At 50.9% G+C, this 11,904-nt stretch overlaps 1 protein-coding gene across 5 annotated transcripts; it reads left to right on the forward strand.

Moving 5' to 3' along the window:
* The first annotated feature begins 1,817 nt into the window (after positions 1 to 1,817).
* Stoml1 (stomatin-like 1) lies at positions 1,818 to 11,182 on the forward strand. Of its 5 annotated transcripts, none has more exons than NR_028146.1 (8): positions 1,822 to 2,057; positions 3,592 to 3,698; positions 4,192 to 4,471; positions 5,298 to 5,447; positions 5,679 to 5,882; positions 8,885 to 9,080; positions 9,456 to 9,671; positions 10,304 to 11,182. NR_028146.1 is itself a non-coding variant. In XM_006511404.3 (8 exons), the coding sequence occupies exons 4-8, from the start codon at positions 5,319 to 5,321 to the stop codon at positions 10,495 to 10,497; spliced, it is 939 nt and encodes a 312-aa protein (XP_006511467.1). In that variant the 5' UTR covers positions 1,824 to 1,935; positions 3,592 to 3,698; positions 4,192 to 4,471; positions 5,298 to 5,318; the 3' UTR covers positions 10,498 to 11,178. The 5 variants fall into 5 exon arrangements, 4 of the variants coding, with proteins under 4 accessions (XP_006511465.1, NP_081218.3, XP_006511467.1 ...); XM_006511404.3 differs by having other exon boundaries at positions 1,824 to 1,935; positions 10,304 to 11,178; XM_006511402.4 differs by lacking the exon at positions 4,192 to 4,471 and having other exon boundaries at positions 1,818 to 1,935; positions 10,304 to 11,178.
* Positions 11,183 to 11,904: the final 722 nt, after the last annotated feature.

The following is an 11,904-nucleotide window of genomic DNA, read 5'->3' on the forward strand; positions in this document are numbered from 1 at the left end:
ATTCCCAGCAACCACATGGTGGCTACAACCATCTGTAATGGGATCTGATGCCCTCTTCTGGTGTGTCTGAAGACATCGACAGTGTACTCACATACATGAAATAAATTAATTAATTCAAAAAAAAAAAAAAAAGAATGTCCCTCAAGGGACATTGTCATCTACTCTAAATTTTTTGTTTGTTCGTTTGTTTTTGTTTGTTTGTTTGGTTTGGTTTGTTTGTTTTTTGTTTTTTGTTTTTTTTTTGGTTTTTCAAGACAGGGTTTCCCTGTACAGCCCTGGCTGTCCTGGAACTCACTTTGTAGACCAGCCTGGTCTTAAACTCAGAAATCTGCCTGCCTCTGCCTCCGAGTGCTGGGATTAAAGGCGTGCACCGTCACGCCTGGCATCTACTCTAAATTTGCAATGCATTTGCAGTTGTATGAGGGATAGTTTTATCTGGTTAGGTGTAATTATAACATGGTTAAATATAATGTGTTTGTAATTGTATGTCAGATAGTTATATCATGTTTAGGTATTATTATGATTTGCTTAATGTTTTCACTTGGAAATTGATAAGAAGATATGATTGTGTGTCAAGTTGGCAAGGGGTGGACTTGTATGGCAATTCTGGGTTGTCAACTTGACTACATTTGAAATTAATTAAAACCTCACTCCCGGTACCAACTCATCTTAGGGTTTTTATTGCTGTGACAAAACACCGTGAGTAAAGAGCAAGTTGGGTAGGAAAGGCTTTATTTTGCTTACATTTCCATATGGTGGTCCATCAATGAGGGAAGCCAGGACTCAAATAGGGCAGGAACCTGGATGCAGGAGCTGCTGCAAAGGCCATGGAGGATGCTGCTTACTGGCTTGTTCAGCCTGCTTTCTTAATGAACCCAGGACCAGCAGCCCAGGGTTGGCCCCACCCACAATGGAATGGGCCCTGCAACGTCAATCATAAATTAGGAAAATGCTCTTCAGGCTTGCCTACAGCACAACCATTTTCTCAATTGGAGATCCCTCTTTTCAGATTATTCTAGCTTGTGTCAAGTTGACATAAAATTAGCCAGGCTAGCAGTCATAGGCAGGGGAACTTAGAAATGAGCTATGGCAAGGATCCAGGGAGGCAAGACTGGGAAAGATTCGTCTTTTCTTGCTTTGTAAAATGGCCTCCTGCCAGCCTCCCAGCATCCTACTGGGGTATATTTTCTACCTTCATTTGGGCTTTCTGAAGCCACGGAAAGACAAAGTTACCTCAAGTGCCTGGATCAAGGAGTCTCATGTAATGCTTTGCTGCTGCTGCTGCAGCCACCACCACCACCATCCACTGCCAGGATTCCTGGGGTGTCTGCATGTGAAATTTTTCTTTTATACCAAAGTTGGGGCCTTCTGACTTCAACTTGTCCACAGTGACTTGGATCTGCCATCATTAAGCAAATAAGAACAGGACTCTGTATGGCAGGCTCTGTTTTCTTGGCTGTGGGGAAACAAACAAACAAAAAATACCAGTTTGCTGACCACACCAGAAGAAATCCTACATCTGGATAAGCACACCCATAACTCATAAGTGTGTTGAGTTTGGAGGAATGGTTTGAGGCCAAAAACATTTCTCTGCTTCTGGAGAAAACGCTCCTGCAATGCTCCTTTAAAGCCAAACTTCCTTGCCTCCTTTCCTAAGGCCAGGTAGGAGGTGGTCAGGAAGCCTCAACCTTAGAACCAAGGCCACATCCCCAAACTGTGCTCCCGCCGTTCGGTCCTCCCAGCGCAGGGGGTGCTGTGGAGCGGCAGGCATGGTGGACCCGGCCTGATTCCTGATCCTACTCAGCCACTGTTGTTAGTGACGGAGTAAAGCCGGAAGCAGTGGGAACGAGGAGGGGCGGAGCTGCCACAGGCTGGGCAGGGCAGTCTCCCAGCAGAGGATCGGGGCGTGTCCCGGTTAGAAGTCATGCTTGGAAGGTCTGGCTACCGGGCACTGCCCTTAGGGGATTTTGATCGTTTCCAGCAGTCGAGCTTCGGCTTTCTGGGTTCGCAGAAGGGCTGCTTGTCCCCAGAGCCGGGCAGCGTGGGGCCGGGGGCCGGTGAGTGGCTACCCAGCACCGCGGACAGAGGGGCACCCCAAGACCTGTACTCTCTGCCTCTAGGAGGAAGGAGAGTGAAGGGGATAGGATATGAAGTGGGTGCCAGACAAGGTGTGGGGATGCTACCACCGATTTGTTCTCCCTACGGCACCAGCTGTAGCTTTGGAAGCCGCGCAGCCCCATCTTCCCTAATCTTAGCCCATCCCGTTACTATTTCCAGGATAGCCCATCATGCATAGAAAGAAAACAGAGCCCTAGGCAGAGGGAGCCATAACCCACAAGGCATTTGTAGAGAAATGGAAAAAGAGTCGCCCTAGGGTAGCAGCGCAGGGAGCAGGAGTCTCCTGTGTCCTGGTGAAGATGCACAGAACAGAAAGCTGGGCCTGCAAGCTGCCTGGCTTGTTTGCTTTGGCTTCCTCTCTCCAAAGCCTGACTGTCCTTGGAGTATTCTGGTCCTCTGTGGTTCTCCTGTATTGACGGTGCATTGAAAGCTTTGGCAATGCTGAACGAATCCTCCATTTTCTGCCCCGTTCTTTTTTGTTGTTGTTGTTTTTGTTTGTTTGTGGTTTTTTTTTTTTTTTTTTTTTTTTTTTTTTTTTTGAGACAGGGTTTCTCTGTATAGCCCTGGCTCTCCTGGAACTCACTTTGTAGACCAGGCTGGCCTTGAACTCAGAAATCTGCCTGCCTCTGCCTCCCAAGTGCTGCGATTAAAAGCGTGCACCACCACGCCCGGCTCTTCTGCCCGGTTCTTAGGATTCCTCCTTCCCTGAAGAGGTCAGGAATTAGTTTATGACTTAGACTGTCCTGCAGGCAGGGGCTTCTTGAAGGATAGAACAGACGTCTCTTGTCACCTTCCTGTCTAGGGCTGGGGAGGAGAGAACAGATAGCAAGCTCATCCCCAGATTCTGGGCCTGTTTGCTCAACACCCATTCAGGATTCTTAGTTCTTCCTGCCAAAAGGCTTGAATTGAAGTACACTATAGATATAGATAGATAGATAGATAGATATAGATATAGATATAGATATAGTTCTTTCAGGGCATTAAAGTGGGAATAAATACTAAACTAGCACTTTAGTCCCACTGTGACTGTTACTTGTGAGCATTAGTTTTATCCTTAGTAGCTGAAGCCTTTCCTCTGTAATGACCCCTTGAAAGCATACTTGTGGTGTGGCCAGTAGAATGTGTTAACACCAGCAGTGTCCACTCCACCCAGCATGAGTGCTCTCTATTCCAGGTTTGGGTGGGCGGTACTCATTAGGCAAGGGCTTGTTGGTCCATGCTATGTCCAGCAATGAGAAATCGAATGGATCATGTTCTCAGATTCTGTGGCTCTCACCTGGGAGAGAAAAGTCTCCTGTAGGGTGTTGTACCGGTTAGTTATGGTGGAGGTCCCTAACTCGCTATGGGGAGCTTTTGGGGCAGAACACAGGCAAAACATACACATGGCCCACTGTACTCTGGGACACGGTGCCTGAAATTGTCCTGCCAGGCCCAGCTGGTGTTCTGTGGTTGCTTCTGCTCTTTTGCCCCCAGACGCGCCGGAGAGCTGGCCCTCCTGTCTCTGCCATGGCCTCGTCAGTGTCCTGGGGTTCTTGCTGCTGCTGCTCACCTTCCCCATTTCCGGCTGGTTTGCTCTGAAGGTAGGGCTGGCTGGATGCTGTGGGGGAGTGGGGAGGCACAACGAAGGTGTTGATGAGTGGATTCCCCGTATTTGGCCTCTAACTGCTATCACACCTCTAGGAAATAGGTAAGGCAAGGGTTGTTCATTTTATAATGGCTCATCCTGGTTGTCAACTTGACATGCCTGTGAAGAGGGAACTTCAACTAAGGGATTGCTCAGTCCTGTGGCCACGTCTTTGGGGGCATTTTGATTGCTTGATTAGTGTAGGAGGGCCTACCCCTACCCCCTGTGGTGCAGAGAGTTGGGCCTGAGCTAGCTGAGCAAATGCACAGATGGTGCAGGTCAGGTGGGGGGGGGGGGGATGGGGGAGGTGGGGGGTGGTGGCACTAATCATCCTTCTTGTGGTCTCTGCTTCACTTCTGCCCCCAGTTTCCTGCTTGAGTTTCTGCTTTAGTTTCTTCCCTCAGTGATAGTCTGTAACCTAGATGCCAAATAAACTCTTTTCTCCCCAGGTTTCTTTTGATCATGATGTTTCTCCCAGTAACATGAGAAACTAGGGCAGTTCCCATCCTTCAGATGGATAAACTGAAGCCCAGACTGAACCAACGGCATCTCGGGAGCCAGGAAGGAGCAGAAATTGTTTTCTAGGTCCTGGAATCTGGACATATATATTCCTTTGCAAAATCATCCTCCCTTTGGCTCAGATCCAATCAAAAGAAAAGCACCCAGCATACCCAGCAAGCATGGAATAATGAAACTCAGGTCTTGCTTTGCATAACGGTTGCTTAATAGGTAAGGGTGAAAGATACAGATGTAGTTGAACAACACATCTGACTGCTTCAGGGTAGGTGAAGCCCAAGCAGGCTTTCCCCTTTGCATAGCCCTAGGCAGTGAAGTCCCTAGAAAGCCTCTGTGTTTGTTGAGTCTAGAAAGGAGCGCTGAGGTGAAGCCAGGTCCTACCTCTACAGTGCCACTGAAGCAAATGTCCTGTAACCAGGGATGTGAGACCTGGCCCCTCTTATCAAAGCGATCCAGGGATCTGATAGTAGTGAAACCTCAGGGCATTCCTTAGAGCAGCCTAGCCTTTTCCTCAGCCAATCCAAGAGCAAACAGTTCTGTTGAATGAGTCATGTGTAGCTTCAGGCCCCAGAGGTGAAGTTTCCCTGATCAAGTCAGTACTTGTGGGGACTAAGACATGGCTGGCCCATCACTGAGCTCTGTCTTCAGATCACGCCCCTTTCACTGACGGGCAAGTCTGTCTCTGAGCTTGGTGTCTCTCATCTAAACACAGCTAAGTGTGTTAGTGTTCTTGTCACTGTGAGAGTCTAGAGAGTGAGCTTGGTCTGGCTCTCAGCTTCACGAGTGTCAGCCTTTGGTGGCTTGAGCCAGTGTGTTCCATCAGAGCATCAGAGTGGTGAGGGTATACCACAGGAAGTCCTTCACCTCATGGCAGAGGAAAAAAAAAAATAGGAAGTGGCCTGGGTTGACTTCTGGCCTACACTACACACACCCACCGAAGGGCATTTGACTGGCTGAGTGGAGAGGGCAGACCTGGCTAATGACATCAGCCAGCCAAGGCTGACCACTTCCAAACCCTTTCCTTTGCCGTCCTGACCAGATTGTGCCCACCTATGAGAGGATGATTGTGTTTCGACTGGGCCGGATCCGTAACCCCCAGGGGCCTGGCATGGTTCTTCTCCTGCCCTTTATTGACTCCTTCCAGAGGGTAGATTTGAGGACCCGAGCCTTCAACGTTCCTCCTTGCAAGGTGAGAGGCTTCTCAGCTGCACTGCACAAAAGAAATGAGGCCTGTGCATAGTGAACTGTGGGCAGACCAGGGCACTGACCTGTGCCTGGCTCTGCCTTCTTGGAGGTAACATTTTGCATTTGAGGAGCTGACTGACAGGTGGGGGGGGGAGGTGAATAGTCTGGGTGTGTACGACCTCCCAGTAGCCTCCAGCCCTCTTAATGTTATCTCTATCATGGTCTTCTGAAACAGCTGGCCTCTAAGGATGGGGCTGTGCTGTCGGTGGGAGCTGATGTCCAGTTCCGCATCTGGGACCCAGTGCTATCCGTGATGGCTGTGAAGGACCTGAACACAGCTACTCGCATGACAGCCCACAACGCCATGACTAAGGCCCTGCTCAGAAGGCCACTGCAGGAGATCCAGATGGAGAAGCTCAAGATCGGTGACCAGCTCCTGGTAGGTGGCTTCTCACAAGGTGGGGCCCAGGGTCTGGCAGCAGGGCCTGGCTCTCTCTGCCAGGTCTCTTTGAATGAGGGCCAGATTAAGCTGGGCCTTGGCTCACTACGTCTCAACACTGTAACCACCTGAAAAGAATCTAGGTGAGACCCCAAGTTGAAGAGCAGAGGATGGCCTGGGTCATGCACATTTTGAGCATGTGTCTCTAGTGGAAACTCCTGGGTCGCTGCCTCTGACTGCTTTGTTTTACACTACACTGCCACTGCAATCACCGCCCTGGGCCTTGAGCCCTCCACAGTTTCTGTTCTGGTGGGTGGCAGGAACAGAGCCCTCTGAGTACAGCCAAATGCTTGGTATTCCTGTACATGTGGTTCGATTGGCTTTTTTTTCTTCTTCTTCTCCTTCTCCTTGTTTGGAACAGAACAGAGACATGGGAACATTTGAGTCTTTTTCCTGTCCCTGCTCTGTGTATGAGAAATTAGGTACACTGGAATTCATCTTTCCTGTGTGCTACACATGTGGTAGTATGTCCTGCCCATATCCAGCTTGTGTTCTGTCTGCTGCATAGCCTAGCATTTATCCACCTGCAGCGAGCACCCGCCCTGAGCAGGGTTCAGCCCTTAGCAGTGCTCCTCATAGCACAGTGGTTGTTTTGTTTTGTTGTTTTGTGGCAATGGCAGTTGGGGATGGAACCCCAGGCTGTGAGCATCCTAGATTCTATCAGTGAGCCCTCTGGTCCCAGGCTGGCGATTTATGCCTTACGGAGTCCCTGTACCTGCCCAGCGGCAGCTCAGCTTCCCATTTTCATTGTGAGAGGGCCCAAATTTGTCATTTTAGTAGAGGAGGGGGACTGAGGCTCAGAAATTATTCCACTTGGTTCTGAGAACCATTCATGGGAAAGGACAGTGCTGGGCCAGAGCCCAACATTGGCTCCTACCTTTAATCCAGTGTTAGCCAGTACAAGCTCAGGTAAGACAGTGCTACCAAATTTCCTTCATACAAGCACAGCCCATTTTAACTCATCTTTAGGAAGATAAAAATGCGCCGGGCAATGGTGGTGCATACCTTTAATCCCAGCACTTGGGAGGCAGAGGCAGGCAGATATCTGAGTTTGAGGCCAGCCTGGTCTACAGAGTAAGTTTCAGGACAGCCAGGGCTACACAGAGAAACCCTGTCTCAGATTTCCCCTCCACCACCACCCCCAAAAAGGAAGATAAAATGGATTTTTTTTTTTTTTTTGATAAAATGGATCTTAAATGAAGTTGTGTTGCTTTGGTGTGAAACGGTCAGTGAGGAGAAAGTCCATCTAGGCTATGAGAGTCACCAGGGTCCGTTGCCAGGATGAGTTGGCTCCTGGTCCAACAGAGCAGAAAGGAAATCTCGGGAGCTGTATTCTATTTTATATTCTCAGGACTTGAGCATCCCTAGCAGGCAATTCCCCTCTTCCTCCCCAGTTGCATTCCAGCCTACAGCTTTTCGGCCCCCCACTGCTCCTCTGCGGGCTCCCCAGCCCTTGCTCTGTGCTCTGCCTTACTTCTTCACTGTCAGAAGAGACTCCAGGCAGAGCTTTCATACCCTCTGCATCTCTATTTAACTGCGCTTCCTGCTTCCCTCCTGGGAGCTCTTCCCTGTGCCTGTGCCTGGTCCACCTCTCCCCCAGGGATCCCAAGGAATCTCTCTACCTCCTCACTCAAGCTCTCACCCCTTCTCCTCTATCTTCCAGAAGGTTCTGGCCCTCTCCCTCCGATGTATGAGGTAGCTCTGCTGTCACCACAGTGTCCCCTGTCTGGTCTGAGCAGTGGGTGTTTCTCAGCCCCTCCTTACTTCAGTCTAGTAACAACATTCTACTTTGGCTCTCTCTGCCCCCTCCCTCCCTCCCTCCCAACCCTGCTTTGTCCAGGTTTGTCCAGTCTCCAGGTTTCTGTCATTGGCCTTCCTATTTTTTGACAGTCCCCTGCCTCGGGAGAGTTCAGTCCAGGGCACTCAGCAATACTGCTCTAGTCTGGTGCTTATGTACCCTGCTCCCCTCTATCCTTTGGAAACTTAGTAAATCGTCTTTACTAAACCAACAGTTTTAAAATAGCTGTTCCCCTTCCCTGTCCACCCCTGTGTGTCCTCTCCAGGTGAATGTCTAGAAGCCCATGCCAGGAGCCCGCCTTCCTCCACCCCTGTGCCATGCATACCCATGGCACAGCCTGTTGTTCCCTTCTCCCGTGACTTTTTTTTTTTTAAAGATTTATTTATTTATTATATGTAAGTACACTGTAGCTGTCTTCAGATACTCCAGAAGAGGGCGTCAGATCTTGTTACAGATGGTTGTGAGCCACCATGTGGTTGCTGGGATTTGAACTCCTGACCTTCGGGAGAGCAGTCGGGTGCTCTTACCCACTGAGCCATCTCACCAGCCCCTCCCGTGACTTTTACAAGAGTTTTCAAGGCAGGCCTCCCTTGCTGCATCTGCCTCACCACACACCCTCTGTCCTCTGCCCTCTGCCCTCTGCCCTCTGCCCAGTCCCTCCTCACTTCTTGCCTGCAGTGTGAAACCATTCCTCTACTCCCAACCTTCTCCAACACCGTCTCTACACAGCAGCCAGCAGGATCTCTCTCCAAAAGGGGAGTCTGCTTGGTTGGTCACCACCATGTCTATAGACTCCCCTCTGGGGTTCCTTGTTAGAACAAACCCAGCTGAGCAGGAAGAGGCTCCCCGGAACCCTCAGTTCTCCCCAGTGCCCCAATCCATACTTGAGAATCTAAGTAGAAAGTTCTAGAGCCTACTGTCTGGCATTTGCTGCGAAGGTTCCATTTCCTTCTAATTAAGAGTTCCCACCTCCCTCCCTGACCCTGCACTCACCTAGCCAAATGGTCAGCGCTTCTTGCTGACTCCTCAGCCGGAAGCTTCTCCAGCATGGATATGGGACCTCCGTGTCCATGTGTGGCTACAGTGAGTTGTCCGGAGAAGATGTTCAGGGGGGTGCTCTCCCCTCTTCCCTCACTGCCCTCAGCTGGAGATCAATGACGTGACCAGAGCTTGGGGACTGGAGGTCGACCGTGTAGAGCTGGCAGTAGAGGCTGTGTTGCAGCCACCGCAAGACAGCCTGACTGTGCCCAGCCTGGACAGCACCCTCCAACAGCTGGCCCTCCACTTGCTAGGGGGAAGTATGAACTCAGCGGTCGGACATGTTCCATCCCCAGGGCCAGGTAAGGAGTGTGGCATGCTCTTTTCTTCCAGCTTTTCTTAGCTGATACAGTCTATCCCATGCCTAGAGCTGACCAGAGTGAGGGCTTAGAGAAGAGCCCAAGTGTGCAAGTGTGTAGAGGCCCTAGGTCGCCTCTGTGAGAAGAAGCCACAGTCTTGGAAGGGTAGCTGGAAGGAGGGCTGTGTGTTCGACATGGGTTTGGGCTGTTTGCTGGGAATCAAGAGGCAGCTTCTTGGGAGAAGGCAATTTCACAGAGGATGAAGGGCTGTAAGAAGACACTTCACAAAGGGATAGAGTGATCCCGACCTCATGCAGAGCACTGACCTAGTCTCTGTCACCTCCACCCCACTCCCAACCCTGTTGGCCTCCTGTGTAGACACCTTGGAGATGATAAATGAAGTGGAACCTCCTGCCTCTCTTGCTGGGGCCGGGCCTGAGCCCAGCCCGAAGCAGCCCGTGGCTGAGGGGCTCCTCACAGCCCTGCAACCCTTCCTGTCAGAGGCACTGGTCAGCCAGGTTGGGGCCTGCTACCAGTTCAATGTCATCTTGCCCAGTGGCACCCAGAGTATCTACTTCCTGGACCTTACTACAGGTGTGGCTGTCCTCTCTGTCTTTCCCTTCCCTTCCCTTCCCTTCCCTTCCCTTCCCTTCCCTTCCCTTCCCTTCCCTTCCCTTCCCTTCCCTTCCCTTCCCTTCCCTTCCCTTCCCTTCCCCTTCCCCTTCCCTTCCCTTCCCCTTCCCTTCCTTTCCCTTCCCACTCAGGTTGCTTGTGCCCTCCCCCATGGTCTTTTTTTTTTTTTTAAGATTTATTTATTATTATATCTAAGTACACTGTAGCTGTCTTCAGATGCACCAGAAGAGGACGTCAGATCTCATTACGGATGGTTGTGAGCCACCATGTGGTTGCTGGGATTTGAACTCAGGACCTTCGGAAGAGTAGTCGGTGCTCTTAACACCGACTAAGACAGCTCTGTTTGATAGCCAGGAGCCCTCATTTACAGCAGGACCTGTCACATGCTGGGCTCTGCCCTGAGCACACTACCTACTTGCCAGTGTGAACCTGTAAGGCAGGCCTAATATCTTTGTCATTCATAAATTTGCAAACAGAAGCAACAAGCAGTGGCAGTCAGTTAGGCTTAAAGCCACTATAACCTGGCGCACCTACTGTGCCGGGGCATCCCTACATAGCATTCCCCTACTGATGCTGACACTACCTCTCAACAGGACAAGGCCGCGTGGGACATGGAGAGCCTGATGGCATCCCTGACGTGGTGGTGGAGATGGCTGAAGCAGACTTGCAGGCCTTGTTGAGCAAAGAACTTCGGCCCTTAGGGGCCTACATGAGTGGGCGGCTGAAGGTGAAGGGTGACCTGGCCGTGGTCATGAAGCTGGAGGCTGTACTCAAGGCCTTGAAGTAGCCGTGTTGGTTGTCCATCAGACACCTAGCCCTGAACCTGGTGCCAACCCAGAGAAGCCTCTTGGAATAGGAGGCGTTGGTTTGGGCCATGGAAAACTGAGGCCTGAAGATGTTTCAGTCCCAACGAGGAGCCCGGGAGGCTGGGAGACATCTACTGCTGGTCACAGCTGAGTCGGGTGTACCACCCCTTAGCCTGTGGTAGTCCTCTGGACAGGCCTTTGCTCGTTCAATCCCCAACAAATGCTTAGTGCTGAGTCGGAACACAGAGTGAAGACAGAGAGCCTGGCCTGCCCTACCCAGCTGATAACCTGACCGACCGGAGAGACGAGAAGCCCAGAAGCTTCTGAATGGCAGCATGTGAAGGGTCAAAGCACATGGATCATGGCTCTGACATTCAGGGAGATCACAGGGAAGGGAAGGTGAGGAAGGGTGGCCCTCAAGAAAGGGTTACTGCAGCTGATCCAGGCGGCCCTGCCAGAACAGGCTGGGTGGGGAGGGCATGTGATAGAACAATTTGCTTTTCTTATGGGTCTGCTCCTGAAGACACCGGGTCCTATCCTCTGGCTCCATCCTGCATGTTTAAGGAGCTGGGCTCAGGGCAGCATGTGGGAGAGCCCTGCTGTTCCGTGCTTATAGAGGCTTGGAGCCTCCAACAAATAAATGTGACATTTACGGTGTGGAATGGAGAAGTGCAGCTGGCTGTGGGGTATGGTGGGCCATGGAGGGTCTGCAAGGCACCTTGCCCAGCCAAGGGCCAATGCTAGAGGCTGGCACAGGCCCTCAGAGCGTGTGGAGCTCTTCCTCTGGGGTGTCTTACAGCCCTGGAAGTCACGGTGAGGTAGCTGTGGGCTGCTCTATGCTTCTTTTTATAGTGGGGGAACAGATTTTCCAGGGAAGTAGGGCATGACTACAAATACTAACTTACTGAAGAGTAAGGTGAGGGGGCTCTTAACGTGTGCAAGAGAGGAGTCAGAACCACTGTGAGCAAGCAACTTCTTGCTGCTCTCGGATACTATTGCTTCTCAGATGAGGAGAGAGAGACAGCTGGAAGCCTGAGGCTGGGCTCAGCTGGCTTCTGCTCTACCTATAGACCCCAACTCAAGGCTAGAAAGTGAATCTCCCATCCCAGAGAGGCTTGTACAGAAAATCCAAACCGACTGGCAAGCCCATAGTCCTCGGCTTGTATTCTGCTTTCTTCAGGGCCCTTTTACTGGTACCAGGCCTATAGTGTGTTCCTCTGTCTTTTCTGATGCCAGGTACTGACTCATATTGCTGTAGCCTGGGTACTTCCTTCAGGGCCAGTATGGGCCCCACGATGGTTTGGTGAATTGGTTGGCACCCTTTCATGTTATTATACATGTCTTAGTCAGGGTTTCTTTTTTTTTTTTTTTTTTTTTTTAATTTCTTT

The sequence above is a fragment of the Mus musculus genome, chromosome 9 (genome assembly GCF_000001635.26).
Source record: "Mus musculus strain C57BL/6J chromosome 9, GRCm38.p6 C57BL/6J".
Classification (NCBI taxonomy): domain Eukaryota; kingdom Metazoa; phylum Chordata; class Mammalia; order Rodentia; family Muridae; genus Mus; species Mus musculus.